This window comes from Venustampulla echinocandica (genome assembly GCF_003357145.1).
Source record: "Venustampulla echinocandica strain BP 5553 chromosome Unknown scaffold_2, whole genome shotgun sequence".
In the NCBI taxonomy this organism is placed as follows: domain Eukaryota; kingdom Fungi; phylum Ascomycota; class Leotiomycetes; order Helotiales; family Pleuroascaceae; genus Venustampulla; species Venustampulla echinocandica.
This window is the reverse complement of record NW_022474207.1, coordinates 1,438,932-1,463,136: the sequence shown is the minus strand read 5'-3', so window position 1 is coordinate 1,463,136 and position 24,205 is coordinate 1,438,932. Positions and strand designations below refer to the sequence as shown.

Here is a 24,205-nt window from a genome sequence, read left to right as displayed (position 1 = left end):
GGAACCCCATGGGGCTTCAGAAGACAAGCAATTGTTAGGTAGAGCATATATGGGGGATGTTGCATCATAATGCACCTAGAGTAGGTAGCTATGAGAAGCTTGATGAAGAATATGTATAAACAGATTAGCTGAAAACTACCTATTGAATTAAAAAAACCAATAGCATTTTTGCATATTTCTACAATTCTATTGTTACGGCCTCTTCTCCTGTGGGTCAGTAAGTGCAATTTGATTGTTGAGCGCAAGTAATAGCCATTCTAAGCTACTAAAAGGAAGTTAGTTTTGGTGTGAGAAGGCTGCGCAGAGTAGAATCATTTTAGCAATCTATAATAAACTGGCTCTCCAGAGCTCTACAATCCATTCCATTCCGACATCCAGGTTAGGTGGATGAACGGTTCCACGTGATCTAAAAAAAATATAATGGCCCCACACCGCCACAACGCCACGAATCCCCAAAGGGGAAATACGCCGCAGGCTGCCCCACAACGCCAGGGCGGCTTTTCTCCTGCATTTCTCGGTAAGCACGTCATGACCCCCAAAAGCCGCTTATCCAAACACCAGTCAGCAAAAGATTTGTATAACTGTCAGCCATTACCAAAAGTTACAAAGGCCTCAAGTGATGACCAATTGAGATTGTTATAAGCACTGCGAGCTAGGTAAAATAACCGCCGAATGCATGTTCCCTTCTGGTTGTTCCTGCCAATTCTGATATTTGCTCTTTCTTGGCACGAAATGGCGACTCTTTTCCTCCGAGGGGCGTGTAGGAGTAAGTGGGTACAGGCGGCCACTGGATGCAATATAAAGGCGCTGGCCCCGTCTGCTAGGAATTCTTTTCCCTACTTTCAATCCAAGAATCAAAATAACTGCAAACCTGTATCACCCCTCAACCACTACTTCAGCACCACCACATCTACATCCACAAACCAAAACATAATGGCGTCCCAACCTTTCCTCGAGGCCATCGAGTCCCGCCGCACATTCTACCAACTCTCCAAATCCTCTCCCGTCTCCGACACCCGTATCCAAGAGATAATCAAACATGCCGTCCTCCACGTCCCCTCGTCATTCAACTCACAAAGCACCCGAGTGATCCTCTTAGTCAAGGAAGAGCACGACAAGTTATGGGAGATCACCAAGACCGTTCTAAAGGGCATTGTGTCTGAAGAACAATGGACCGCCACAGAGCAAAAGCTAAACATGTTTAAAGCCGCCTACGGAACTGTTCGTCTCCCCCCACTCCTCTCTCCCTTATCAACCAAAAAAACTAACCTCACAAAACAGGTCCTATTCTTCGAATCCCGCAGCACCGTCGCAGGAATGCAAGCAAAGTTCCCCTTATACGCCGATAAATTCCCCGTCTGGGCCTCTCAATCCGACGGCATGCACCAATTTACCATCTGGACCGCCCTTGAAGCCGAAGGATTAGGCGCCAACCTGCAGCATTATAACCCTCTTATCGACGAGAAGGTGGCTAGTGAGTGGAATGTGGACCCGGATTGGAGTTTGAATGCGCAGTTGGTTTTCGGGAAGCCTGAGGGAGGTGCGGGTAACAAGACGTTTATGAAGGTAGAGGAGGAGAGGTTTAGGGTCTTTGGCGCTTAGAGAGCATTACGTGCAAGGTTAGATTTTGAGAAAGCGCGGCTGGCGTAGAGGATTAGGTATTTGAGCGGCCTTTTTAGCGTGGGTTGAGAATCAGCAGGCCATGTCTATTAAAGATACCCGGTGGTATTATTACAACTAGAAATATAAAGCTCGTTACAAACCATTTACGTTAGTGAGTTGTGTCAGATTAGTTCTAGGGATATGAATGAAAATTGATATTACGCTGTGAGTTCCTCGTTTTGTTTTTTACCTGTCAAGCGAGATATATTCCTGAAGCAAAAATTATTTTCACATGCCCGGGGTGAGACTAATACAATATAGTTTATCCTACGACTATCTACCTAGCTAGGTAGCTAGGTAGCGAAAGGGATCGAGTAAGGCGTAATGTGTGGGCTCGGCTAACTAGGTAGGCAGGTAGTAAAGAAAAGAAATAGCAAAAGAAATATCCCAACGGAGCGTTGGACACCGAGAAACTCGAACTGTACCCTTCTAGTCTTTGTTCTCTCTAGCGGAGTGTTCAGGGTCATCCTAAGTTGTCTGTTGATGGTGGTTTGAGCTTTGACTACTACACCAACAAGCCTAGTCACCAGTCTCCAGCTGTTAATAGATCTCTGCATATTTTGATATATATAGACACCTACCTTACCGTGTTCTATCATCAAACAACAACTCCATTCATTGACCTAATGACCACCTGTGGTTGGTAGACCCAACGCCACCTTGAAACTATCATAAATCAACCATTGAAATGCCGTTAGAGTTCCAATCATCCTGACAATTGAGTTAGCAAAGACCTTGCAATGGTGTTCATATATCCTCACAAAATTCGAACAGGAAGCCCATTCCACAGGCCCTTAAACCCAATATTCCCATAGATCCTAGTAACAGCTTGTCCGGCGCCTTCTCCTGCCTTGCGGTCCGAGTTCAATTTCGATACCATAACATCGGCAGGGTGGGAAACTGCTGCACATCCGATACCTGCTATGTAGCCACCAAGGAAAGAGACACCGGTTTGCTGAAGTCCGTTGTACTCGTGTTTGGACTTGCCGAGGTAGGTATAGATGGCCTCGACGGTTGTTTCGAAGAAGGCAAATTTACACATTGTGTATGGAATTTGGCGACCCCAGAGGGGATAGAGACCTTTATATAGTCTATATCGGCGAAGGCATATATCATTAGCATAAGAATCCGGGGGAAATTTGGTTCAGGAAACAAACCCAGCATATCCTTCCTGTTTGATAATCTTTGATAACCCATCTCTCATATTATGTGCAAAAGGAGGAAGCGTGGTCTGCATCCGTACTTTGACCGCTTCAAAGGGGCAGAGAGCAAGATCGGCCAAGAATTCCGCACTCGCACTTGCACCCAAGAATATGGCCGTCTTATTGACATTGGGAAACATCTTGTCGCCGTAGAGGTATTTGAAAACCTCATAGAACCCATATTTGCCGCCTCCCTGTAGACAATACCCAACAAGCGTGGGCGACCATCCGAAGAATATGCCCCGCACACCCTCCGCTTTGTAGATTTTCCCCCAGGCGCTGATGTTGGATTTGTAGAGGTTGGTGTCCACTTGCCGGCGACATTTGACAAGATCGAGCGGCGTGACGGCCGTATGGGTGGGACCGCATGCTGGGATAAAAAAGGTAGAAGTCAATTAAAGGGAAACGGACGTAGAAAGTGTATAGATCCTGAGGGCTCACATACCAATTATCCCACCCAGGGCACATGCCCCGAAGTATTGTCCGCTGTATAGTTCGATTGGCTTACCGCGTGGTTTCTGAGGTCCCGACATCTTTGCTAGTTATGAAATATTTGGATTTGCAGTTGTTAAAACGTTGGTATGAAGTCCTGCGGTGGGATGCTGTGTTGGTCGTGCAAGATTCGTATTCCTTATCGCAGTAATACGGGTGGATCGAGCCGGGAAGGCGATAACAGCAAACAGGTCTCTGACGCCGCGCAAAGCAATTGAAAAAGAGTAGAGAGGATTGCTACAGGAGCGAAATAAAGAAATGAAATATTCGATATATCATGGTTGATACGGAGTACAGAGAAAGATGGATGCAATCGTGCTGAAACTTGATTTATTATGGCGGGTAGCGGTTGGCCGGCAAGCAGGGGGAGCTTGAGCGTTACGTCATCGGCCCCTGCGCAGCTCCATTTTGGAGCATAGGTAGCTCGAGCTTGTATCCGGAAAAGATCCGAAGTACGTAGTATCGCGAGTACTAGGTAGTGTAGAATAGATTTTAGTCGAGCCACCAATGAGCTTAGATTGAGGTCCGATACGCATCCGGAGTCAGTACGGAAGGGACGGGAAGGACTGGCAAGATTTTACACCGGTAAATTAACTCAAACACATTGTGAGTTCCTCACAGCCAAAGCGATTTATCATTTATGAAAGAGTTGAGATGAAAATTACAATACTCGTAGCGACAGCACAACTATCTAGCAACACTTAACGGTCATCATTCATCACCCCTGCCGGTATTCCCTATGCCCAAACCAAGTCCATATTTCTAACAGGATCAGTATTCTAAGCTCTATCAGCGATTGCAATACCTGATTCCGAACGCCCAACGCCCTAGATGTCAATTCCATCGATAACAATGCCCTTCTGCCAAGTATACTGCATGATATGGGCAGCATGATTGGCGGACTCCTCACTGACCATAGCACTGACTAGGTACAGTGAGGCATCAATGCCGCAGGATACTCCGCCACTGGTGATAACCCTCAATCCAGCAAGCTTGAGGGATGCCCGGCGAGCATTGCTCTCCCGTCGCATGTTGCTTTCCTTCCATGCGTTGCTACCCTTGCGTCTCATCACGGGGGGCTTTGCGTCGGACTTGCGACGAATGTATGCCTGCTGCTGCTCATCGTCGAGGTCAAAACGCAAGTTATTGACCACGTATCTCTCTTCCACGACATCACATCTCTCAGCCAAGTCTCGCTGAGCAACTTCTGAGCATATCTTCTCCAACCTAGCATAATAATCTGGGTGGGTTGTAGCGGACAATCCGCTGAGGATGCCTTGTTGGGCGAGGAAGAGGGAACCAGTGCAGATTGAAAGTAGTGTGCGTTCCTTTCTTGGGTCTTTCTTTTGTAAGTCGGAGTAAGCTTGAATGATTCCCAGTGGCTCGGCCTTGGACTTAAGGATGGGTTCAACGCCCCCACCGGGAATGACCAAGACATCGAACTCTGCCAGACGCTCGTAGGCCTCCTCGAAGTCGATGTGGGCACGGAAACCAGCACCTTCAGCACTGGTGACGAACTCAGCGTCGGCAACAAAGGTGGTTGAGAAAGCCTTGGTAGCTGTGTGGAGGAGTACAATGTTAGCTAGGGAAGTGGGGAAACGCGAAGGATGTGGATATGGGCTGATATGAAGGGCGAGGAGAAGGGGGGATAAGGGAGCGGATGGATGTTGATCCCCAACGAGAATTGAACAACTTACATTCATCATTGATATTGTGCCTGGCATGGCTCATGACCTCAAGAGGGCCAATGAAGTCCAAAGAGTCCATGCCTGGGTGCAGTGCGAATAGCACCTTGATGATAGGGACCGCTTCTGTAGCCATGGTTGCGACTGGGGTGAGTGATGGCGAGATGGTATAGTTTGGGCAGTTCTGGAGGGTTATTGTATTTGGAGATTTGCGATCTGGGTCAGTTCTGATTGATCCTCTTGGTGCTTATGATGATGATGATGGTTATGAGAGAAGGAAGCAAGACGTGGAGGCGAGGGATATTCACCGTCACTTCCACGTCAACCTGCTCTGGTAAACTGACCACACGTGAGCTATGCTTGCCCCTGGAATGCGGGGTAAGAGCGATAGCGGGGGCCATGCGCTAGGCCCAAAGGAGTATCGATCAAGGAACCGGGATTGGCCGTCGCAGATCTTATGGCACGTGAACTCCCAAGAGCCGGAGCGCTCTTCGGTTGATGATTCATCACGACTCTCCCAAAACCACGACTCAAATTACCAGAGCAGAATATCCCCAAACATCTTTGGGCCAAACTGTAAACCCAAATCTACGTGGGCCCTAGAATCAGGACTTGCGAGAACCAGGGCTTCAGACACATGTCTCCTGCAAATGTACAGTCCTCCACGTAGGGGTGGGTTGACAGCTTTCTAACTCATCGTTTGTCGTGCTTACAAGTACAAACACACCACATATACACAACCAACGCCACTACCGCTAACCCCTTCGCTATTTAACTTCCTTCCCTAGACAAAATCCGTCCTTCTCCACACTATTTGGTTCATTGCAAACGGGCTCGTTGCTAGTCTTTCTTGTCCCCCTCCTTTTGACTCTATTGCGGATAATGTGTTCTAATACGCCCTTTGCCACGTTGTCGCCAACCAAGGTGCAGCAGCTCCGTACGGGCCGAATTGCAAAGAATATCTTCTCTGTGCAGGGCCTCGATTCTGCCATACTCAAAATTGCCCTCCCCTCGAAACCGGTATACCTGGGCCATCTCGGTCTACCCGACGATGAGCATGCCTTTCATACCCATGGCGGCCCTGACAAGGCATTAATGCATTACGCGGCCGGTCATTACGATAAATGGAGGAAAGAGCTCCCTGGATCAGTGAGCCTGCTCACATATGGAGCGTTTGGCGAGAATCTCCTCACGGACCCAGCGGATGGATATAATGAGCAGACTGTTTGCATTGGTGATATTTTCGCTATTGGAAACAACGGCGCGCAAATTCAGGTCACCCAACCTCGACAGCCATGCTATAAACTAAATCATCGGCTTGAGGTCAAAGATATGGCGATGCGGTCCCAAACAGAGTGCAGAACCGGCTGGCATAATCGGGTCCTTGTGCCTGGCTTCATCACGCCCGGTGACTCGATGCAGCTTATAGAGCGTAAACACCCAGACTGGCCTATCAGAAGGGTACAGCGTTATCTGTATGATGAACGGCACAATATGGAGATCATGCGGGGATTAATGGAGATGGAAGCCCTGGCTGAAGAAACAAGGGGTATTTTTCGAAAGCGCGTCCAAAAGGGCGAATACAGGAACGAGGATATGCGACTTATTGGAGACGATAATGCGGCATTGAAATGGAATACGTACAGGCTGGCCGGGAAAATAAAGGAGACAGACGCCGTTTCATCATTCATCTTTGAGGCAGTGGATAAGTTTGAGAATCCGGTACAAGCACTACCAGGAGCCCATATACGCGTTAAACTGGGTCCCAAAAGCGGGAATCTTGTGAGGGCTTACTCGGTGGTGGAAGGCGACAGTAATGGATTCAGACTCGGTATTGTACACGATGCTCGGTCAAGAGGGGGTTCAAAGTTCCTGCACGAAAATTTGGAGCTTGGAGAAGAACTAGTGTTCAGCAACATGGCAAGTGATTTCCCACTGGTGGATGGTACATTGTGTGATGAGCATATCTTTCTCTCCGGGGGCATCGGGATCACAGCTTTCTTCACCAGTGCGAAGCTGCTCAAAGAGCAGGGCCGGAGCGTTGCCCTATACTATGCTGTTAAACGTGCCGCAGATGTTGGATTCAAGGATATTCTACAGACGCTTGAGGATAAAGTTAAGTTATGTGTATCTGAAAAAGGAAGCAAGATAAATATTGCCAATATCCTTAATAATGCGAACGACAGAACGCATATCTATGTCTGTGGTCCCGATCGATTGCTCGATGCCGTCAAAGAGACTGCGCGGACGATAGGCTTCCCACAATCCAACATACACTCAGAGGCATTTGTTATATCTACTGGTGGGGATCCATTCACTGTCCAGATTGAGAGCCAATGCAAGGAGCTACAGGTCAGAGAAGGTGAAACACTACTAGATGTGTTGAGAGAAGCCGGTTTTGACATACCAAGTAACTGCGAGGTTGGAAACTGTGGCACTTGTCGGGTCGGTGTAAAACAGGGCCGTGTGCAGCATCGGGGTACCGGGCTTTTGGGCGACGACAAAAAGAGCATGATGCTTAGTTGTGTTAGCAGAGGAGTGGATACGTTGGCATTGGATTTGTGACCTGACCGTTGAGTCTTCTATTTGGGAAATTTTCCTAGTATGAACGGATATATAGACCATCAGAACACAGGAAATGCCAGTGTTGGCTCGAGTGAGTCAAGACATACTATTTTAGATTGCCGGAGATATATTATACTCTATTTCTCGAACGTAGGGTCCGAGAATGGGTAGGAAATCATGTTGCTTGATGGGAATTATGAAAACTACAGAAGACCAACGAATAATAACCTGATCTAATCATTGCCTTGAGTTTGGTCACATGGCGGCGATTAGTCTGTCTACCGTATATCTAACAAGTGGTTAATATACTTGAGTTTAACTTTGACGGCTGGTTTTCTTTTGTTCGCAGCGAATACTTACCGAAGAAGGCGATATCTTTTCATGAGTTATTTGGCCAATGCTTCGTGACAACTATAGCCAGAGCAGTTCCCGAGGCTGGTGCATTGGATATTCCGCGGCTACTCTACTGTAAGCATGGAAAATTGGCATGCGATCTAGGACGGGCTTCCATTCGGTCAAAAGATTAAGTGACCTATCAAAATCACTACGGAGGCTCCAAAAGATACGCTAAGATATGTAACCGGTCGGTATTAGTGTCTTAGCCTTCTTGTAATCAAACCTAGCCAGTTGGAATTACCTGAGTTTTCAATTCAATAGAGTATGGCCATTTAGTCTGCTTGATGGTCGCAGTTCCAATACTAGGTATATAATGAGACTTTCTTGCATATCGGTACGTGGATCTTTAGCCATCCCGCTACTTTGCTACGATGTCTTTGTTTGTTATTGGGTTTCAAGTCTTGTCCATGAAAGCTTCATTGTCCCCATCAACAGGGGAATTGTGCCTTCTTTATATAGCTTCCCCTTTGAGATCCCAGATACCCCTTTTATCAGAACATCTTAACAAATATTATGCTTCTTCTATGCCATTTCCCTTTATCTATCTCACTACTTAATCAAAATGTCTTCTAGGAGGGATCTACTGTTTAATCCCATATCGTGTTCCGCGTTTGCTATAAAAACTAGACCTGCCCCTCCTGTCTTCAAAGTTTCTAAATCCCAACTCATACAAACGCGCGATACTCATACGTGCTCTCATACGCTACTTCAGAATTCTTGATCATATTTGACCACCCTTGAAACAAAGTGTTAAATAAAGGTGATGGAGCGACATTTCACCGGCAATCTCCTGCCACCTGCTGGGCCTGGGGCCCAGCAGCCGCTTCCGCTCGAGTCGTTCATTGACCGACTTGGAGAAAGGATGATACGGCTTGAGATAGGCCCTGAAAATAAAAAATTTCACGCCCATAAGAACCTGTTGTGTACCAGATCTAACTGGTTTGCCAACTATCTTAGTCCTATGACCAATGATCTCGAAGTAGAGTATGGTGAGGTTATACCGTTTCCGGACTGGGATCCGAAAGTGTTTACCATCTTCCTCGAGTGGGTCTATACCAAGCAGATCGTACTGCCCTCGCGTATTGCGCCTGAGAACCTAGAGCAACCAGTCCGACCAGATATCCAAGCCGCCGCGACTGCATATAGATTGGGAGAATTCCTTCAATCGCTATATTTTAGGGATGCAATAGCGGACAAGGTAAAGACACTGTTCAAGCCACCGCATAGTTACCCCTATCGTGAAATCGGGGTTATCGAATTCAGGGACGTCGTAGGAGCTTATGGGTTTGCGCCGCTACATTCGCCATTGCAGGCTTTGTTCCTAGAATTGGCACTTTTCTACCATCTGTCATTGAAGGGCGGCTCTACAGCAATGATCCCCTTACCCGAAACTATGGGGTTGATGTGGCCTAAGTTCGAGGGCAGCCTATTCTGTATGGATGAAGAAGGTCTGACATTGCGTCACTTGACGAATCCCCTTCTTGCTCCTTTTTGCCGGTATCATCTCCATGGACCTCAAGATACCTGTGGCAATTACACTGATATATGCCCCGAACCGATCTGGGTCCAAGAGTCCCAGTACAGACGCCCTTTCAGGTAATGGGCTTTCCGTGGAGATGTAAGATATAAGCCCGAAGTTCTCCGGTGAGCTCTCGAACTACATGGGACGCTCTAGCCCAGTTGCTATTTTTTCCTTTTCTTTTTCCTTTTCCTTAACAATCACTCATTCAAAATTAATATATTCCTTTATAAAATACTTCGGTATACCGTGTTGACCATGCCTATATGTAAATATAAACCTTTCTAATGCAAATTACACATGCTCCGCTTGTTGGCTCAGGAATTATTTCTTGAACGTAATTATCTCCGCGTCTCTCCAGTCCAGGTCTCTCACGTAAGATGGTAAGAAGTGCCTCGACAATGCCTCAAAGATCCTTTGTTTAATAAAGGTACCTAATTTGTGGTCGGTTTTAAGAATTGTTATCTCCGGTGTATGCCTGTACAGTGCAAGATCACGAGACGTGTGGAGGGCTAGATAAAAAAAACAACCGATGGTATGCGAGGGCTTAAAGCACATACGAGTATATTTACCCGGCAACGAACTTAAGACGAGTTGTATATATATACATGCCGAGCAAAAGTGCTAAGCCTAGCAGCATCCCTCACTTAATGTTCAGATTGCCGAAGGCACTGAGTGCCACCTACGTACGAAATACAATATAAATGCCGAAGAATCCATGTCCACTTTGATCATCTCGATGATCAGGATGATCAGTGGCAATTCTTACGTATGCAACGCATATGCACTGCCTTCGAGTCAATCATTGCTTTCTATAGTATACTGTACTGTACGGTATGACATATAATCTGACATCCCCGAGGGACATTAGACATACCGGTAATTCATATATTTCAATTACCTAACTTTGTTACTTATTTGACTTATGTGTTTGCCCTTCATTCCATATTACTATGGAGGCTGATAAATTCAATAACCCGACTTCCAAGTCTTCCATGGCTTATTGTGAGCAATCCTGCCGTTCCATTTATGTACCAATTTGGTCTCAACCCCTCTAACACTCAATATTAGGTTCTCGCTAAGTTGAAAAGGGGGCGCAAACCAAGTGAGATATCCTAGATTTACGGCGCATTGGATTTAAGTGTACTCTTGTAAATTATCTAATTTAGTAAACCACATAATTTCGACGTGGTAAGGGTCTCCTTCAACTTCGGCCACGCCTGATATCAAAATGCGTTAAGCCGTGCCGCACGAGTACTGCACGTCTGCTTACTACCGCCGTCTCGGGTCCGGTACGGCCCCGAATCGCCGATGCATTAGAGTACAAGTCACACAATGTGGTAGGACAAATAGGTTCGTTCAACAAAAGGGCAGTGGGCCAAGAGATATATAACGGGCTTCGTCCTCTTACAAGATGTTCGGTCTACAAGCCAAGCATTTGGATCACTCGATTCTTGTTCTACTTGATATTGAACGGCCAAGGTCTTCCTCTATTCCTAAACTTTGTTTTATACCTTCCTAGCCAAATACACAACGGCCCACTCCTACAAAATAACGAAAGAATGTCTGCCGCCAATCAGCATCTCGCCGCCGTGCTCCCCTCCAAGGGCTCTAGCCTCTCAGTCACATACCGACCAACACCAAAGCCCGGTCCGACTGACATCCTTATCGAGGTCAAATCCATTGCGCTAAATCCAATCGACGTTGGTATGCGCGACATTGGCTTTGCAATTGCTTCATACCCAGCAATTCCAGGCTCAGATGTCGCTGGAACGGTCATTAGTATAGGGTCTTCCGTTGCGGCTGATGCTCCCCAGCCAGGGACTCGGGTGGCAGGTTTTGCGCCCGCTTTCGCCATGAAAGGAGACCCAGATTATGGGGGCTTCCAAACACGAGTTTTAGTCCCAGAAGCTAATGTGACGCCCTTGCCAGAAGGGGTGAGCTTCAATGAAGCGGCCATGCTTCCCATGGCGGTGTATACCACATGGGCTGGATGGTATCAGCTGGGGATCGACCGCGCAACGGCATATGATCCCTCGGAGAAGAAAGGAATATTGGTATGGGGTGGATCCAGCAGTATAGGGAGTTCAGCGGTGCAGCTTGCAAAGTTGATGGGGTTCGTTGTCTACGCCACTGCGAGTGAAAAGCACCACGAGTATGTTAAGAGCTTGGGAGCCACTCGGGTGTTTGATTATAAGAGCAAAGACGTCTCAGAAAGTATTGTGAAGGCAGCAAAAGCGGATGGCGTTGAGATCCAATTGGGTTATGATGCCATCGGGGAGGTCCAGCCATGCTTGAATGTTCTGGAAGCGGCCAAGGGATCGGGTGTGGCAAAGCTAGCGACATCGAAGCCGATACAACCAGATACACCGACAATGGATGGCGTGGAAGTGTCGTTTATTTCGATACCGGCCGATACAAAGGTGCGAACAGAGTTCTTCCACCAGGCCTTCAATGTCTGGCTCAAGGAGAAGTTGGAGACGAAGGAGTTCGTACCCAGCCCAAGGGCTCGGGTCGTTAGCGGGGGCTTGGAGGGCTTGAACGAGGCCTTGGATGAGTTGAAGAAGGGAGTCAGTGCTACGAAGCTTGTGCTAGAGCTTTGAGTAGACTGTAGGCGTGATGGGTGCAGGAGGTGAAGTGTTATATAATTGGCAATTGCAATCGTTCGTGCTCAGGGCTCCCAAATCGTAATAATTCTTGAAGCACTTCTGGCCCGAGTACAGCACTGGCAGCAATTCATGTTCGTATAATCGTTCGCATCATGACCGCAAAGATGATTTGTGTCTCACTAGAGACATAGATACTATGTACATGCTAAAGAAACGGCAGGTCTGGTTGGGGCCCTTTTGGGGAATGTATGTCTTACCTTTGTGCAGAACTGGGGGGGGGGGAGCTCGTGGTGTATATAGCGCACTGTTCGGAGACATCGGCTAAGTCTCGGAAATAGCTACCACTACCACTAAGTCCAAGTACTTCGTGTCGCACCTCCCGATCTCCTTTCTCCTCTCCCAAACTTTCACGAACGGAACGCTTTGTACGCTTGCAATGCGCCTTCGATGCACTGGACCAAGCCGAAGAATGTTGTCAAAACCAAAACCCAGAGCGCAATCCAGAAAGGATACCATTGCGCCCCATTTCGCCGATCATACCACCACTGAGAGAGCGTAGTGGGGCGAGCGTCGTCGTACACTTGCTTTAAAATCACAAGACGGTCATGCCAATACTTAAAGTTCTCAAGCTGTCGACTCTCGGCATTCAGGTTTCCAATTTCTACAAGTTGCATATCGAGATGACAGCCAGGATTAGAAGCGACTTTCCGATACCAATTTCTAGTTGCTTGGTCATACTTGGGAAGGAGAAGGGCAATTGTTCTCAATGTTTCCTCGATGAAACCGTCCGGGAAGATCGGGCTGTTCGCATGACTGTAAGTTTAGAGTTATGATGGAATTGTTTCGGGGTAAACTTACTTGTCTATTTGATAATCTAGGAAGGACGCGTGGTGGAAGACTGCGATCGCCTTATCATCATCCATCATACGGAGGTGATCCGCTAGATTGTCTGTCCACCAAATCTCAATACCCGCGATTCGCTGTAAGTTGAGGGCGCTGAATGACTTCTCAAGCTTGATACGGTCATGGCTGCGAGCTGGGGGGCAAGAGAAATAATTGTGCACGAATTCAGGAAGACTTCCATAACTCCATTCGAGGTATCGGCCTCCGCGACATTCGTGAGGAACGTCGCCGAATTTGATCATCAGAAGAAGTCGAGCGACGAGATTGATAGAGGTTTCATGCTGTTCCTTATCTGCGACTTTCAGGAAACTCGACATATGTTTCCGTACCTCTTCTCGAGTGAGAGGTTGTTGCAGAAGTTGCGCTATGCCCATAATATCTCTGTGCGACTCCACCGAAGAATATTTGCCTTTTGCATGGCGTCCTATTAGATCGCATTGTTTATTATAATATCCGAAGTATAACGCAAAGAATCCTTCTAGATTTTTGGCTTGCCCCAGAATATTGACCCGAGAAGATTGAGGACCCCAAAGGTACTCAACAACGGCGGGTCTGAGTGAGTAATGGATATGGTGTTTTAGATTGAGATCAAGCGATGTCATTATGAGTACAGTTTGTTAGTGTTTATAACCTAAGGGGCAGGAGAGAAGTCAGTTGGTTTATCTGCGCGAAAGTGTCCAAACTAGTGTTGGGACCGATCAAAAAGAAGCCCGTCAGCCTCATTGCTCTCGGCCCATGCTCGGGCATATTATGCATGAGAATGAGACAATCACGGTGAGTTCTCGTCCCTACGATCACTCCGTGCCTGCGGTAATGTTTGCCGCCTCATGTGGCTTGCTGGGTGCATTGCGCCACACGAACCACAAATAAATCAACTGCCAGAAGTTGGGAGAGTCCGCGTACAGGACGGACAGCTCAAATCGAGGGATCCTTAATCGGTGGATTTTAACCAGACTTAATTGTGATAGAACAACACTTTTGATGAGTATGGAAGGGTATCTTCGTGATTTCGCCGCTGTATGCATTGTCCGCAACTCTCTGATAGCCTTGCCGTCTGCTTACTGGTAAAGTACGGCGGCATATTCGGGCCTACTTCCTCACTCCCAGATGGATAGCTAGTTGCTCCGCCACGCGGCGTTTCTGGATCGTTTTCTCTTATGAGATGTGCTCATGCCTCCGTCACTGTGCCTGCGGTTTGAGAGCGGTTAATTGAGAGCATTCGAAACGTTCAGGCAGTTGGACAGACTAATGCTATTCCTTTTCGATATCTGTGTTATTAGACAAATCGCTGGTTCGCCGCCTCGAGTTCGAAGTTATGGCAACCTTGGCGAGATATCTCGGGTTTCGCAGGAATAAAAGCCAATGGGAGAATCCAAGGAGTTCAATCGGGGAGCTGAGGGGAGTAGTGCGGAATGGAAGATACTCCTGCTGGGAAGCTGTGGGACCAGTGCGTGAGGCCTGGAGCAGACTCGGTCCAGAGATCAAAGACTACGTTGAAAACTTTTGCAAGTATGGACCGGCTCTCAGCCTGGAGATCTATATGATCGGCCGGACTGAAGATACAGCTGCGCCTAAGGTCCTGATATGTTCCGCAGATTTAATCGCCCGAAAATCGGTTAGGAAAGAAATCATGGGGAGTGGAATTATGGACAAATATCCGGCCATAGGATTGGGCGACACAGCTAGACTTCCTGATCTCCTAGCTCAAGAAGACGTTGAATCGACTTTGGTGCTAAATTCTACCAATGGCGAGGAGATCGATGTGCTCTCCACTCCATCCGACAGCGCGTTTGGCAGGCGTCTGTTCATCCCGAGGCGATACGGTGGTCCGCTACGGCCCGCGACTGCTGGGCCAATTCTGCATATCAACAGCAAGGTGTATCAGTTAACGGTCGGCCATGCATTCTTGGAACTTGATGATGTTGCCCCGCCCGAAGTACAATCTTCAACTTTAGACGATTGTGACTTTGATGGCCAGAGCGACTCAGAGGATGGCGATTCTTGTGTCGACCTTCATATGGCAGGGAAAAGAAACCCCACGAGCAGCAATATCCTCTCGCAGAATAGCTGCGCGCCCGTAAATAGTGGGCTAGGATCCAAGCTATCAGATACCCCTCCCTCGGAATCCCCGCTATCCAGGGCGACTCAACCTTTGCCTTCTTCGGGAGCTATTCTCCTAGCACCAAAAACGGAGGGTATGGTACCTCAAAAGCTCGATCGAATTGGGAAGTTGGCATTAGGATCAGAGATAGGCACCAACGGATCGCTTGACTATGCTCTCGTGGAGCTTGAAGGGCGATATCGCTTCGGTAGGAACGAAGTCGCCTGTGGTCTAAACAGCAGCCAGAGGTGGCTGAGGGTTACTCCGCCATCAAAGATTGGCCCAGGAAACGTCAACGTTATCACAATGACCGCTTCATCAGGATTCTTGTCTGGCACGATGTGCGCTACGGCATCGTATATGCGCTTGCCCAACCAACGCACTCTTCAAGAACTTTACTTGGTCCACTTGGATGGCAAATTAGCTAACGGAGATTGTGGGTCGTGTGTTATTGACCAGAACGCTGGCCATTTGTACGGTCATATTGTTGCGGGAAATATGGGCACCGGGTTGGCGTATATTGTGCCCGCCATGCAGGTTTTTAAGGATATTTCGGATAGGTTGGGAGATGTTGCATTAGTGCCCGGCGTGAAACCAAAACGTACTGGTCTAGATTCTTCAAGGGTTGTAGAACTCGGTTCAAAGCAATACTTCTCTCAGCTTCAACATACTACCAACCCCGGCGGAGAGAACAACAGCAGGGAACAGATAGCTCATGTCATATCAGTTCCGGCTGTGTCTTCCGATTTGCCAATTAGTCCTCATTTGCCTCTCAACCAATCTGAAATCAACAGCGCCTGGAACCCATCTCAACCATGGACCAATTCGCGAGGGCGAAGTTCTAGCAATCCCATTCAGAGGTTAAAATCAAAACTGTCCGTTATTAAACCAATGAGGCCATCATTAAAAGTGGCGATTAAACGGCAGGCCAATGAGGAGGGCAATTCACGGCACGTTAAACGGTTTGTTTCTCCCCTCTAGAATCTCATAGGTACCAACTGACTTGTCAACTAGTTCAACCTTCGAACAACACTTTTTTAAGCTCCCAGGCGATATCCAAGCGCAAATTATTGCCTCGCTCCGTATCCCGGATATTCTGAACCTCCGCACGACTTCAAGGAACTGGCACTACCTAATATCGCTCAATGAGGTTCCTATTTCCAGGATGTTCCTCGAGCTCAATCCCGTTCCTCCATTCGCAATTTGCCTATATCCCCTCCCAGACGCACTAGATATAAATCTACGGTATATTTGTGGACTATGGCATCGTCTTTTCGTGGCATCGAAGCTGTCCACTATGATGACTGAATGGATTACGACAGAGATCTTCCTCCGCAAAACAGAGATAGAACGGGTCGAGTTTTTACCCCAGAAAGCTCGTATGCGACGTCGACTTGTTCCTCTCCTCTTCACAATATTCCATTTCTTTGAGACGTACCGTCAGCTATATCTGGAACACATCCTTAAACACGGTCCTAGCCTGCTTCGAATAACCGATGCGACCAATGCTGTTGAGCTTCAGATCATGAAAATGTACGATAGTGAGACCCTTCTCCAAGCACACCAAGCCTTCCCACTCCTTCTCTCGTTTCTCCATCGACGGCTTAGACCTCCCTCATACCTTGGCCGCGTTGAGAAATCCATCCGTGGTTATCGTAAGGGTCCGCCTCCAGAGCATGTGCAGGCAGCAATTCTTTGCATCGGAGGTTTAAAGCTGCTGGCAAGGCTCTCAGATATTAACCACTATGACCTACGGATGATGGCAGTCGATACCTGGTACGCTTTTATCTCTCAAGAGGGAATGCACCCTCGGGACCAATCCTACGGATTAACTTCAGTGAGAGGAAGACATTCAAGGCTTGCCTCTTTTAACAAACCCGCGGCGACGGCTAATATTGTCTGCGCAACCTCAACATCTACTAGAACCTCGGCTGATCACTCTGATGCTTCAACAAGCTCGAGCCAGGTTTTCGAAACGAGTATGGCAGCAGGGCCACCGATGGGCTCGCTCTCTGGAGAACACGTGCATCTTTTGCTGCAAGGTTTACCTAGATTGCAAAGTATATGGATTCCAACAGCGGAAGCATTGCTTTTTGCCAAGCATGCCGTTGAGAGACGACAAGATATTAAGAGAAACGCACAGGTACACCAAGAGTTGGTAAATCCAGAGATCACCCAAGCGGACGAATTATTTTATGGAAAAGCAGTATACGATATTATTCAGGAGGATGGAACACTTTCTTGAGAAGCTATCTACGGAGTTCATGAGTAGTTTGCTGGCCGCTCAGCCTGCTGGCGGATTTGGTATATTAATCATATGGCTGAGGGCCTCTAGAGAGTACACCGTTAGCTCTACTCCACCTTGTCCTTTGCCAGGGTCCATATTATTTTTCTCTTGGATATGAGATTGAGCTCGATGTTGATATGCCTCTCGGACAGTAATGTGGCACAATTACTAGCCCAGAATGGAAAGAAAAGGGGATGAACCCCTGAAATAACCGAGGAGTTACTTGGGATTGAGGCAATTAAGCGAATGTTGTACGAAGTAGTACCTGAACTTGCGGAGGAGAGTACAAAGTGAAACGGGCTATGGCGTACAGCTGTATTAATTACTCATTCTCAAATAGCTGCTTTTAAGTGGCATTGATAAGAGATAAATAGATGACCGTTTTGCACTATTTCATCCTAGTGAAATCCGGGCACCTGATGAACCACCTGCAGTGGCATAACCCCGTGATGGCTCAGAGAAGGCGCAAATCCGGGAGTCCGATGAAGTCAAGGATCACAAGCCACGCAGGCCGAGTTTGCCGCCACTCTTGGGAAGTGAGACATGGCGATCTCCCAATGTACTTTGTAGACACGAAACTATAAACGGTGGTGGGAGAGGTCAGAACTTGTATTTCTTGAAAGTAGACTTTCGGGATACATATGAGGGTCACCGCTGCGGGATTTGAAGGTAGTCGCGACGCAGCAGCGCAGCGGGTTTGGGTTCAACCCCTTACTCTACCAGGCAGGAACATAACAACGAACACCCAAACAAACGGTTACCACAATCCCACAACGTGCGTAGACCAACCATTGAAGTACCATTCATCTCCATATCACATATCATCATGGCCACGCCAGTAAAAGAAGCTCCTCTCTCTGGCATTCGCCACGACAACGTATGTCACTATGTCTCCCCAACCTTGATATAAATATAGATGGACATCACTGAACGCTTCTAGGTACCAGTCAAGTATGATCCGCGTTGGTACCGCACCGCAAGATTCTGGAAACGTATCTCAGTGGCTGGATCGATTCTCCTCTCGGTGGCTTCGCTCATCCTCGCCGCATATGCGAGTCTAAGACCCGAGAATAAACAAGTGTTGAGAGGTAGGCTTGATTTCGTTCTGTTCTGCCATGGGCCCTGTTGAGGGATTTGATTGGAAATGGCACTGGATGTGCTAGCGAGTTCATCACCTGTACTAGGATAGAGACCCAGAAAAGACGAGGTCGTAAAAAAGAATCAATGACAGGATACAGGCTAACATCAAACCCACCAGCAATCGCTGTCTCGGGAATCATTGTGAACAGCATATCTGTCGCGCTATCTGCGTTGACAAGTCTAGATTGGAAGTTCGAGTCGACGAATGATCGGCAGTTTGCGGAGCAGTTGTGCAAGATTGTGCATATACATGAAGGGGATCAGATTGTCATTACGAGAAAGGGTCTTGAGAGCATGGCACCAGGGCCTTAATGGGATGGATGAATCATGCGTTGAACAGGAGTTGACGAGGTGCAACTGGTAGATCATAGGGCACTGGGCATTGCATTTTACGGTTTGCTGCAGAGAGCTGTTTATTGATCATTCATGGGCAACAAAGCATAGTTACGATCCATCACTAGGCGGAAAGTCAAGGTCTGCCGAGTCGTACGGGTTGATAATCCCGCAAAGAATACCATTTGTTTATCTATCTCAGCCCCAAAATATTTTTCTCCATAGTCTTGACCCCATCTCGGACAGACGGGGCAAAATGCTTCCTCAACAGCTCGCCTTCCCATACCGTAGCTGCAAACGGATTGCTACCCTCCACTTCCCCAGTTAACGGATCGAATGTCCCATCTCCTCTCCTCTCCTCTGTGCTCCATAGCGCAGCGATTTTCTTCTCGTGTGTTTTAGTAACCTTGCCCAAAAGCCCCAATATGGCTGTACATGATTTTTCGGGCATGTGGAGTGATGACGTGAGCAATTGTTTGGTAAACGCTGCGATTCGAAGAGGAGGCACTGCACGTGCTGCAAGTTGTGGCACGAGAATCGAGGACAAAGATCGGAGGAGTAGAACAGTGGTGGTTTGGATGTTGACCTTGTTGTTTCTTGTTGGAAGCGGTGATGCAGATGGGTTATTGGGATCCGGGAGATGGAGAGATTTCGCACTTAGCTCGATATCTGGGTTGAGCGATAGGCCATGTAGTGTTCGATATAGGTGAGTAACGAAGAAACTCAAATCCAGGCTGAGTGTTGCCTGTGCTTTGGCGGCATCCTGGCCCTCGAGAAGAGCAAATGCCGTGATAATGCAGAGGAGCGCCTCTCTAGTCAAATTCCTGGTTGTTTCATCACTTTCGTCTGAGTCTTCTAAATCATCCCCCGATTCAGCATGACCAATGAGATCCTTTAGAGCTTCCAGCACGTCGCCAAAGAAGTCCTGATTGATTAAGTGCGCATATCGGGCGAGTCCTTCCAGCACAGCGCCCATGAGATTTGGCATGCGCATTTTCAATATCCGAAAATAAGTCACGAAGACTAACTTCAAGGTCTCAGCTTGCATGCGATCCCGCTCATCATGACTGACACTAGCATCGGCCACAGACATCTCCTTTTCAATGACCTTACGCTCCTTCATCAGTTTTCTTTCTTTCTTGGTCCGAAACACCTTTGCCTGCTTCGGCTTCTTGGCAAGCATTTCCTCTTCCCCCCTTTTCGGTTTATCAACATGGTTCATAGATGCCTTCCACGAGAATTCTGACAGTAGTCTCAGATGCAAGAATGTATTCACTACACTCTCATCGACTCGATATCCTTTCCCTTTCATCATTGTCGTCATGAGAGCCACCGCATCTAGAGATGGCGTCCCATCTTCATCATTGCGGAAAACCGTCTCTATGGTCTCCCTGCATTTGGTAAAATTCTCATCCACTTTCCGGGTACTCAGTTTCCCGACCAAGATCTTCAGTAACTCTCCTCGGAAATTGAAATGCGGAACGGAAGTCAACAGTGCACATGCACAAGATGTAGCAACGCTGGTAAGACTTGGGCCTCCATCGCTAGAATCTGGTTGTCCTGATGAAGCAAGTTTTGCCAATTCTCGAATATATGCCTGATAACTCCCCACAAGGGCCTGCTCGTAAGCCCGTACTCGTCGTACCTCCTTTGACACTTTAACCTCCATGTCCTGCTCCGATAATGGCCGTATGCGATATCCCGGTATAACATCTTTATATACTGCCAACTGAGTGGCAAGAACAAGCTTCTTGATCGTCGTGTTTTTGTTCTGGCCAATTTGCGCCAAAGCTTTGAAAGCACCAGAATTCTCTTCTGGATCCTCATTCAGCATAAGTGCTATCCGGGCCAATTCTTCCTTCGCCTCTAATATCTGCTGCCGAGTGTTCACCATTCGTTGTTGTGCGGGCTTGTCCTCGATTTCAACCTCATCCTCGGAACCTTCCACGCCGGACCATTCAAGATCGCTCCCTTCAACCTCCGCTTCTTCTGCATCTTCGACTTCAAGATGCTGTTGAACTAATCCCTCAGATGTCTTAATTGGCAACCGCGTGCTCTCCTTCTCCTTCTTCTTTCCCTTCCGCGGTTTTGTCTCATAGTCCTGCTCCAAATCCCAATTTGCAGCTTGCTTGAAAAAGCTATTTGTTTGGGGAACGGCTTCGAGGGTTGAGGGAGATGAATCTTCTCCATCCGTTGGAGGAGGAGTCAGCTTTCGCCTCTTCACTGCAGGTATTCTGGCCATTTTTGGTTCGGGACGACGATGCGAGTGTCGGCGAAGTGGTGTGGTTGAGCGAAGGTTTCGAAGCGGGCTGCGCACCCCAGGAAAAAAAAAGTTCGAGGTTCACAGCCTCGTCAGAGAAAATATCCCCACCAGATATCGATTCTGAGAAGTCAGTGAAGATAAGAGTTTATAATTATATGTAGCAAGGAAGGGATTTCTAAACATTCTATAGGAAACTAATCAACATAAAATCATCAATCATATTTACTGGTTGAACCCCAAATTTGTCACAAAACCTTTGATGAAATGGGATGATATCACGTGAGAGCGTGCGACCTGGAAAATAGTTCTCGCGAAACCAGAAGTATTTGTAGGAAGAAACCAACTTATTACATTTCCTAGGTAAGAAGTATTACTTAAGACAACACCTCCTCAAGCCATTCGCTGACTATAAGATTCGCGCAGAATTCATTTATTGCCTTCGACACTCATTATGCTACGGCCAAAGACAGCAACTTGCCTGTTCTGCTCGTTCAATGCCGCTCGGCACCAACCAGCTCTCCTACAATGGCCAGCGCCAAAGACCGCATCGTTCAGCACCAAACCTGTGTCTCGTCCATCTCGGATGAGTTTGGCTCCAGCTAGAAAAGTCAATACCCCAGAACAAAGCCCGGCTGAAGGCGCGCGACCCAACCGACGAAAACAAGATGGGCCATTTGGAGGGATGAACTTGAAAGAGGCAAATATTCGAGGTGTTCCGGAGCGAGTATCTCCATCGTACGGCAAGAGAGGATCGCGCCCGGGTCGCAAAGATGATCCACGTGCGGGTGGATTCAAGGCTCTCAAAATGCAACGCGCGTTGGCACCTGTATCGTACGGCCAACGGACGAAAATAAAGGAGCGAATTCGAGAAATCGATTCATTCGACCACTTTCCACTACTCGACTCGGTCAAGAGCGCAATATCCACGCAGGCATTACCAGGAATGGAGGGTGTCGTGCCCACGCCGGTGCAAAAAATTGCGATACCTGCATTATTAGGGAGTGAAGCTACAGGGAGGAGGAGCAAAAGCAAGGCCGTTGAAGAGAAAAAGGAGTTTTTAATAGCTGCAGAGACTGGATCCGGGAAAACCCTGGCATACCTCACTCCCACAATACATGCGGTAAAGAAGGCCGAGATGGAGGATGAGGAGATCCAGGAATATAATAGGAGGCTTGAGGAGGAAAAGGCCGCTCCTTCCTTAGCCCCTTCTGTGTCAGAGATGCCACATCCGACCACTGGACGACCTAGAGCAATCATTCTTGTTCCAACGGCGGAGCTGGTAGCTCAAGTTGGCAATCTAGTCAAGGCTTTCTCACATACAGTGAAGTTCCGTTCCGCCATGATATCATCAGCCTTCAGTGGGCAAGTCATTCGCAACCGCCTGTTTTCGCCCCGTGGCATTGATGTTTTGGTTACTACTCCACATCTTCTCTCTTCGATCGCTGATTCGGACCCCAACATTCTCTCGCGTGTAACTCATCTAGTAGTTGACGAAGCGGATTCTCTTCTTGATCGTGGATTCTCCCCGCTCTCATCAAATATTATTGATCGCGCCACCCCTTCCCTACAACAGCTGATACTATGTTCTGCAACAATTCCCCGCAGCTTGGACAATTACCTTCGAAATCGCTTTCCCGATATTCGCCGTCTCGTCACTCCAAATCTGCACGCTATCCCTCGACGTGTGCAGCTCGGTGTCGTCGATGTAGAGAGGGAGCCGTATCGAGGAAACAAGAACCTTGCTTGTGCAGACACGATCTGGACCGTCGGCAAAGCAGCCGCAGAGCATGATGGCCCAGTGAAGGGTGAGATGGATGTGAAGCGCATCCTTGTCTTCGTCAATGAGCGGGATACGACCCAAGAAGTAGCCGACTATCTTGTCACTAAAGGTATCGATGCCATCGCCCTAAACCGGGATACTCCCGAACAGCGACAAACAGAAATGCTAGCCTCCTTTACCCTTTCTACTCCACTCACTGCGCCCAAAGAAGCGGCTCACCCTGGATCCCTTTCTGACAACCAACCAAATTATCTACCCTTTGGCCAGTCAGCCCCACCAGTCAAGCGGCGCCTACCGAATACGAAGGTTCTAGTTACTACTGATCTTGGGTCGAGGGGTATCGACACGCTTGCTGTTCGCCATGTTATACTTTATGATGTACCACATTCCACGATAGATTTCATTCATAGACTTGGGAGGACGGGACGGATGGGAAGGAGAGGTAGAGGCATTGTTCTAGTTGGAAAACATGATCGTAGAGATGTTGTAGCGGAGGTTAGAGATGGTATGTATAAAGGGCAAGCACTAATTTAAGGGGAAGAGCCTGGCTCGACTTCTGTATGAATATGGAGAAATTAAATGTACAATAAGCTTAATGTACGATAAGACGTTATACATCGCTTCACTTCAAACAGTATTAGAGCTCACCTCCGTCGACCGTAATTTGTGTACGGACGGATTGGGTAAAACCCGAAAAGCTGGGTCGGGACTCGAACCCATGTTCGGCATCTAAAATTAGAATACGGGAGCCAAGCCACTACTAGCCACTATTCGATAAGCCACAATTTTATGCCAACCCCCGCCACCGCATTTTCTGTCAGCGACTCATGAACCTCAAACGTGTCGTTTGTCACAAAAGGTTCAAAATCTTTGATCTGCTACAGACAACCATTCATATCGATGGCATCGATTTGTCATCCACTGCCACGCGGTGCTCCACTTTTCCCCGACAGCCGCTGTGACACGGTACTCGTACAAACCGAAGTCAACCTCGACGGGGCGCAGTCTGCTTGCCTTGCGTAATGCTTCGTGTCAGACATAGTAGGTTGTGTTCTCCATACTTGTTCAAGTGATTTCTTTGTCGCTGTTCCCTCTTTGTTGTTTGCTCTATCTATTCAGTCTATTTCTTCGTCCGTCAACTGCCGTGCGGCTCTCTGTTTAACACCTTCGTTCTGGGCGACTATTAAAAATCGCCATCATTTGCTCATTCTCAGCATTCTGCCTTGAACGACAACAAATCTTATAACAAGAACACTCTTTCCTGTCAT

General features: G+C 47.8%; 11 protein-coding genes across 11 annotated transcripts; 7 read left to right on the top strand and 4 right to left on the bottom strand.

Annotated features, from left to right (window-relative positions):
- Positions 1 to 933: 933 nt before the first annotated feature.
- Positions 934 to 1,602, top strand: BP5553_04836 (putative nitroreductase family protein; the record flags this gene model as incomplete). Its single annotated transcript, XM_032013459.1, has 2 exons — positions 934 to 1,221; positions 1,282 to 1,602. The coding sequence occupies 2 exons, from the start codon at positions 934 to 936 to the stop codon at positions 1,600 to 1,602; spliced, it is 609 nt and encodes a 202-aa protein (XP_031870059.1).
- A 683-nt stretch (positions 1,603 to 2,285) lies between these two features.
- BP5553_04835 (Mitochondrial carrier) lies at positions 2,286 to 3,397 on the bottom strand (the record flags this gene model as incomplete). Its single annotated transcript, XM_032013458.1, has 4 exons — positions 2,286 to 2,373; positions 2,424 to 2,753; positions 2,820 to 3,234; positions 3,310 to 3,397. 4 exons carry the CDS (start codon positions 3,395 to 3,397, stop codon positions 2,286 to 2,288), a joined length of 921 nt encoding a protein of 306 aa, XP_031870058.1.
- Positions 3,398 to 4,183: 786 nt separating this feature from the next.
- BP5553_04834 (Uncharacterized protein) lies at positions 4,184 to 5,177 on the bottom strand (the record flags this gene model as incomplete). Its single annotated transcript, XM_032013457.1, has 2 exons — positions 4,184 to 4,914; positions 5,054 to 5,177. 2 exons carry the CDS (start codon positions 5,175 to 5,177, stop codon positions 4,184 to 4,186), a joined length of 855 nt encoding a protein of 284 aa, XP_031870057.1.
- Positions 5,178 to 5,923: 746 nt separating this feature from the next.
- On the top strand, positions 5,924 to 7,606 carry BP5553_04833 (uncharacterized protein; the record flags this gene model as incomplete). The annotated part of the gene is made up of 1 exon (XM_032013456.1): positions 5,924 to 7,606. One exon carries the CDS (start codon positions 5,924 to 5,926, stop codon positions 7,604 to 7,606), a length of 1,683 nt encoding a protein of 560 aa, XP_031870056.1.
- Positions 7,607 to 8,765: 1,159 nt separating this feature from the next.
- Positions 8,766 to 9,602, top strand: BP5553_04832 (uncharacterized protein; the record flags this gene model as incomplete). The annotated part of the gene is made up of 1 exon (XM_032013455.1): positions 8,766 to 9,602. One exon carries the CDS (start codon positions 8,766 to 8,768, stop codon positions 9,600 to 9,602), a length of 837 nt encoding a protein of 278 aa, XP_031870055.1.
- Positions 9,603 to 11,083: 1,481 nt separating this feature from the next.
- Positions 11,084 to 12,124, top strand: BP5553_04831 (Uncharacterized protein; the record flags this gene model as incomplete). The annotated part of the gene is made up of 1 exon (XM_032013454.1): positions 11,084 to 12,124. One exon carries the CDS (start codon positions 11,084 to 11,086, stop codon positions 12,122 to 12,124), a length of 1,041 nt encoding a protein of 346 aa, XP_031870054.1.
- Positions 12,125 to 12,537: 413 nt separating this feature from the next.
- BP5553_04830 (uncharacterized protein) lies at positions 12,538 to 13,635 on the bottom strand (the record flags this gene model as incomplete). Its single annotated transcript, XM_032013453.1, has 2 exons — positions 12,538 to 12,943; positions 12,989 to 13,635. 2 exons carry the CDS (start codon positions 13,633 to 13,635, stop codon positions 12,538 to 12,540), a joined length of 1,053 nt encoding a protein of 350 aa, XP_031870053.1.
- Positions 13,636 to 14,348: 713 nt separating this feature from the next.
- On the top strand, positions 14,349 to 17,379 carry BP5553_04829 (uncharacterized protein; the record flags this gene model as incomplete). Its single annotated transcript, XM_032013452.1, has 2 exons — positions 14,349 to 16,096; positions 16,149 to 17,379. The coding sequence occupies 2 exons, from the start codon at positions 14,349 to 14,351 to the stop codon at positions 17,377 to 17,379; spliced, it is 2,979 nt and encodes a 992-aa protein (XP_031870052.1).
- An 868-nt stretch (positions 17,380 to 18,247) lies between these two features.
- Positions 18,248 to 18,873, top strand: BP5553_04828 (Uncharacterized protein; the record flags this gene model as incomplete). Its single annotated transcript, XM_032013451.1, has 3 exons — positions 18,248 to 18,298; positions 18,362 to 18,509; positions 18,680 to 18,873. 3 exons carry the CDS (start codon positions 18,248 to 18,250, stop codon positions 18,871 to 18,873), a joined length of 393 nt encoding a protein of 130 aa, XP_031870051.1.
- Positions 18,874 to 19,087: 214 nt separating this feature from the next.
- On the bottom strand, positions 19,088 to 21,136 carry BP5553_04827 (Uncharacterized protein; the record flags this gene model as incomplete). Its single annotated transcript, XM_032013450.1, has 1 exon — positions 19,088 to 21,136. The coding sequence occupies one exon, from the start codon at positions 21,134 to 21,136 to the stop codon at positions 19,088 to 19,090; it is 2,049 nt and encodes a 682-aa protein (XP_031870050.1).
- Positions 21,137 to 21,608: 472 nt separating this feature from the next.
- Positions 21,609 to 23,471, top strand: BP5553_04826 (p-loop containing nucleoside triphosphate hydrolase; the record flags this gene model as incomplete). Its single annotated transcript, XM_032013449.1, has 1 exon — positions 21,609 to 23,471. One exon carries the CDS (start codon positions 21,609 to 21,611, stop codon positions 23,469 to 23,471), a length of 1,863 nt encoding a protein of 620 aa, XP_031870049.1.
- Positions 23,472 to 24,205: the final 734 nt, after the last annotated feature.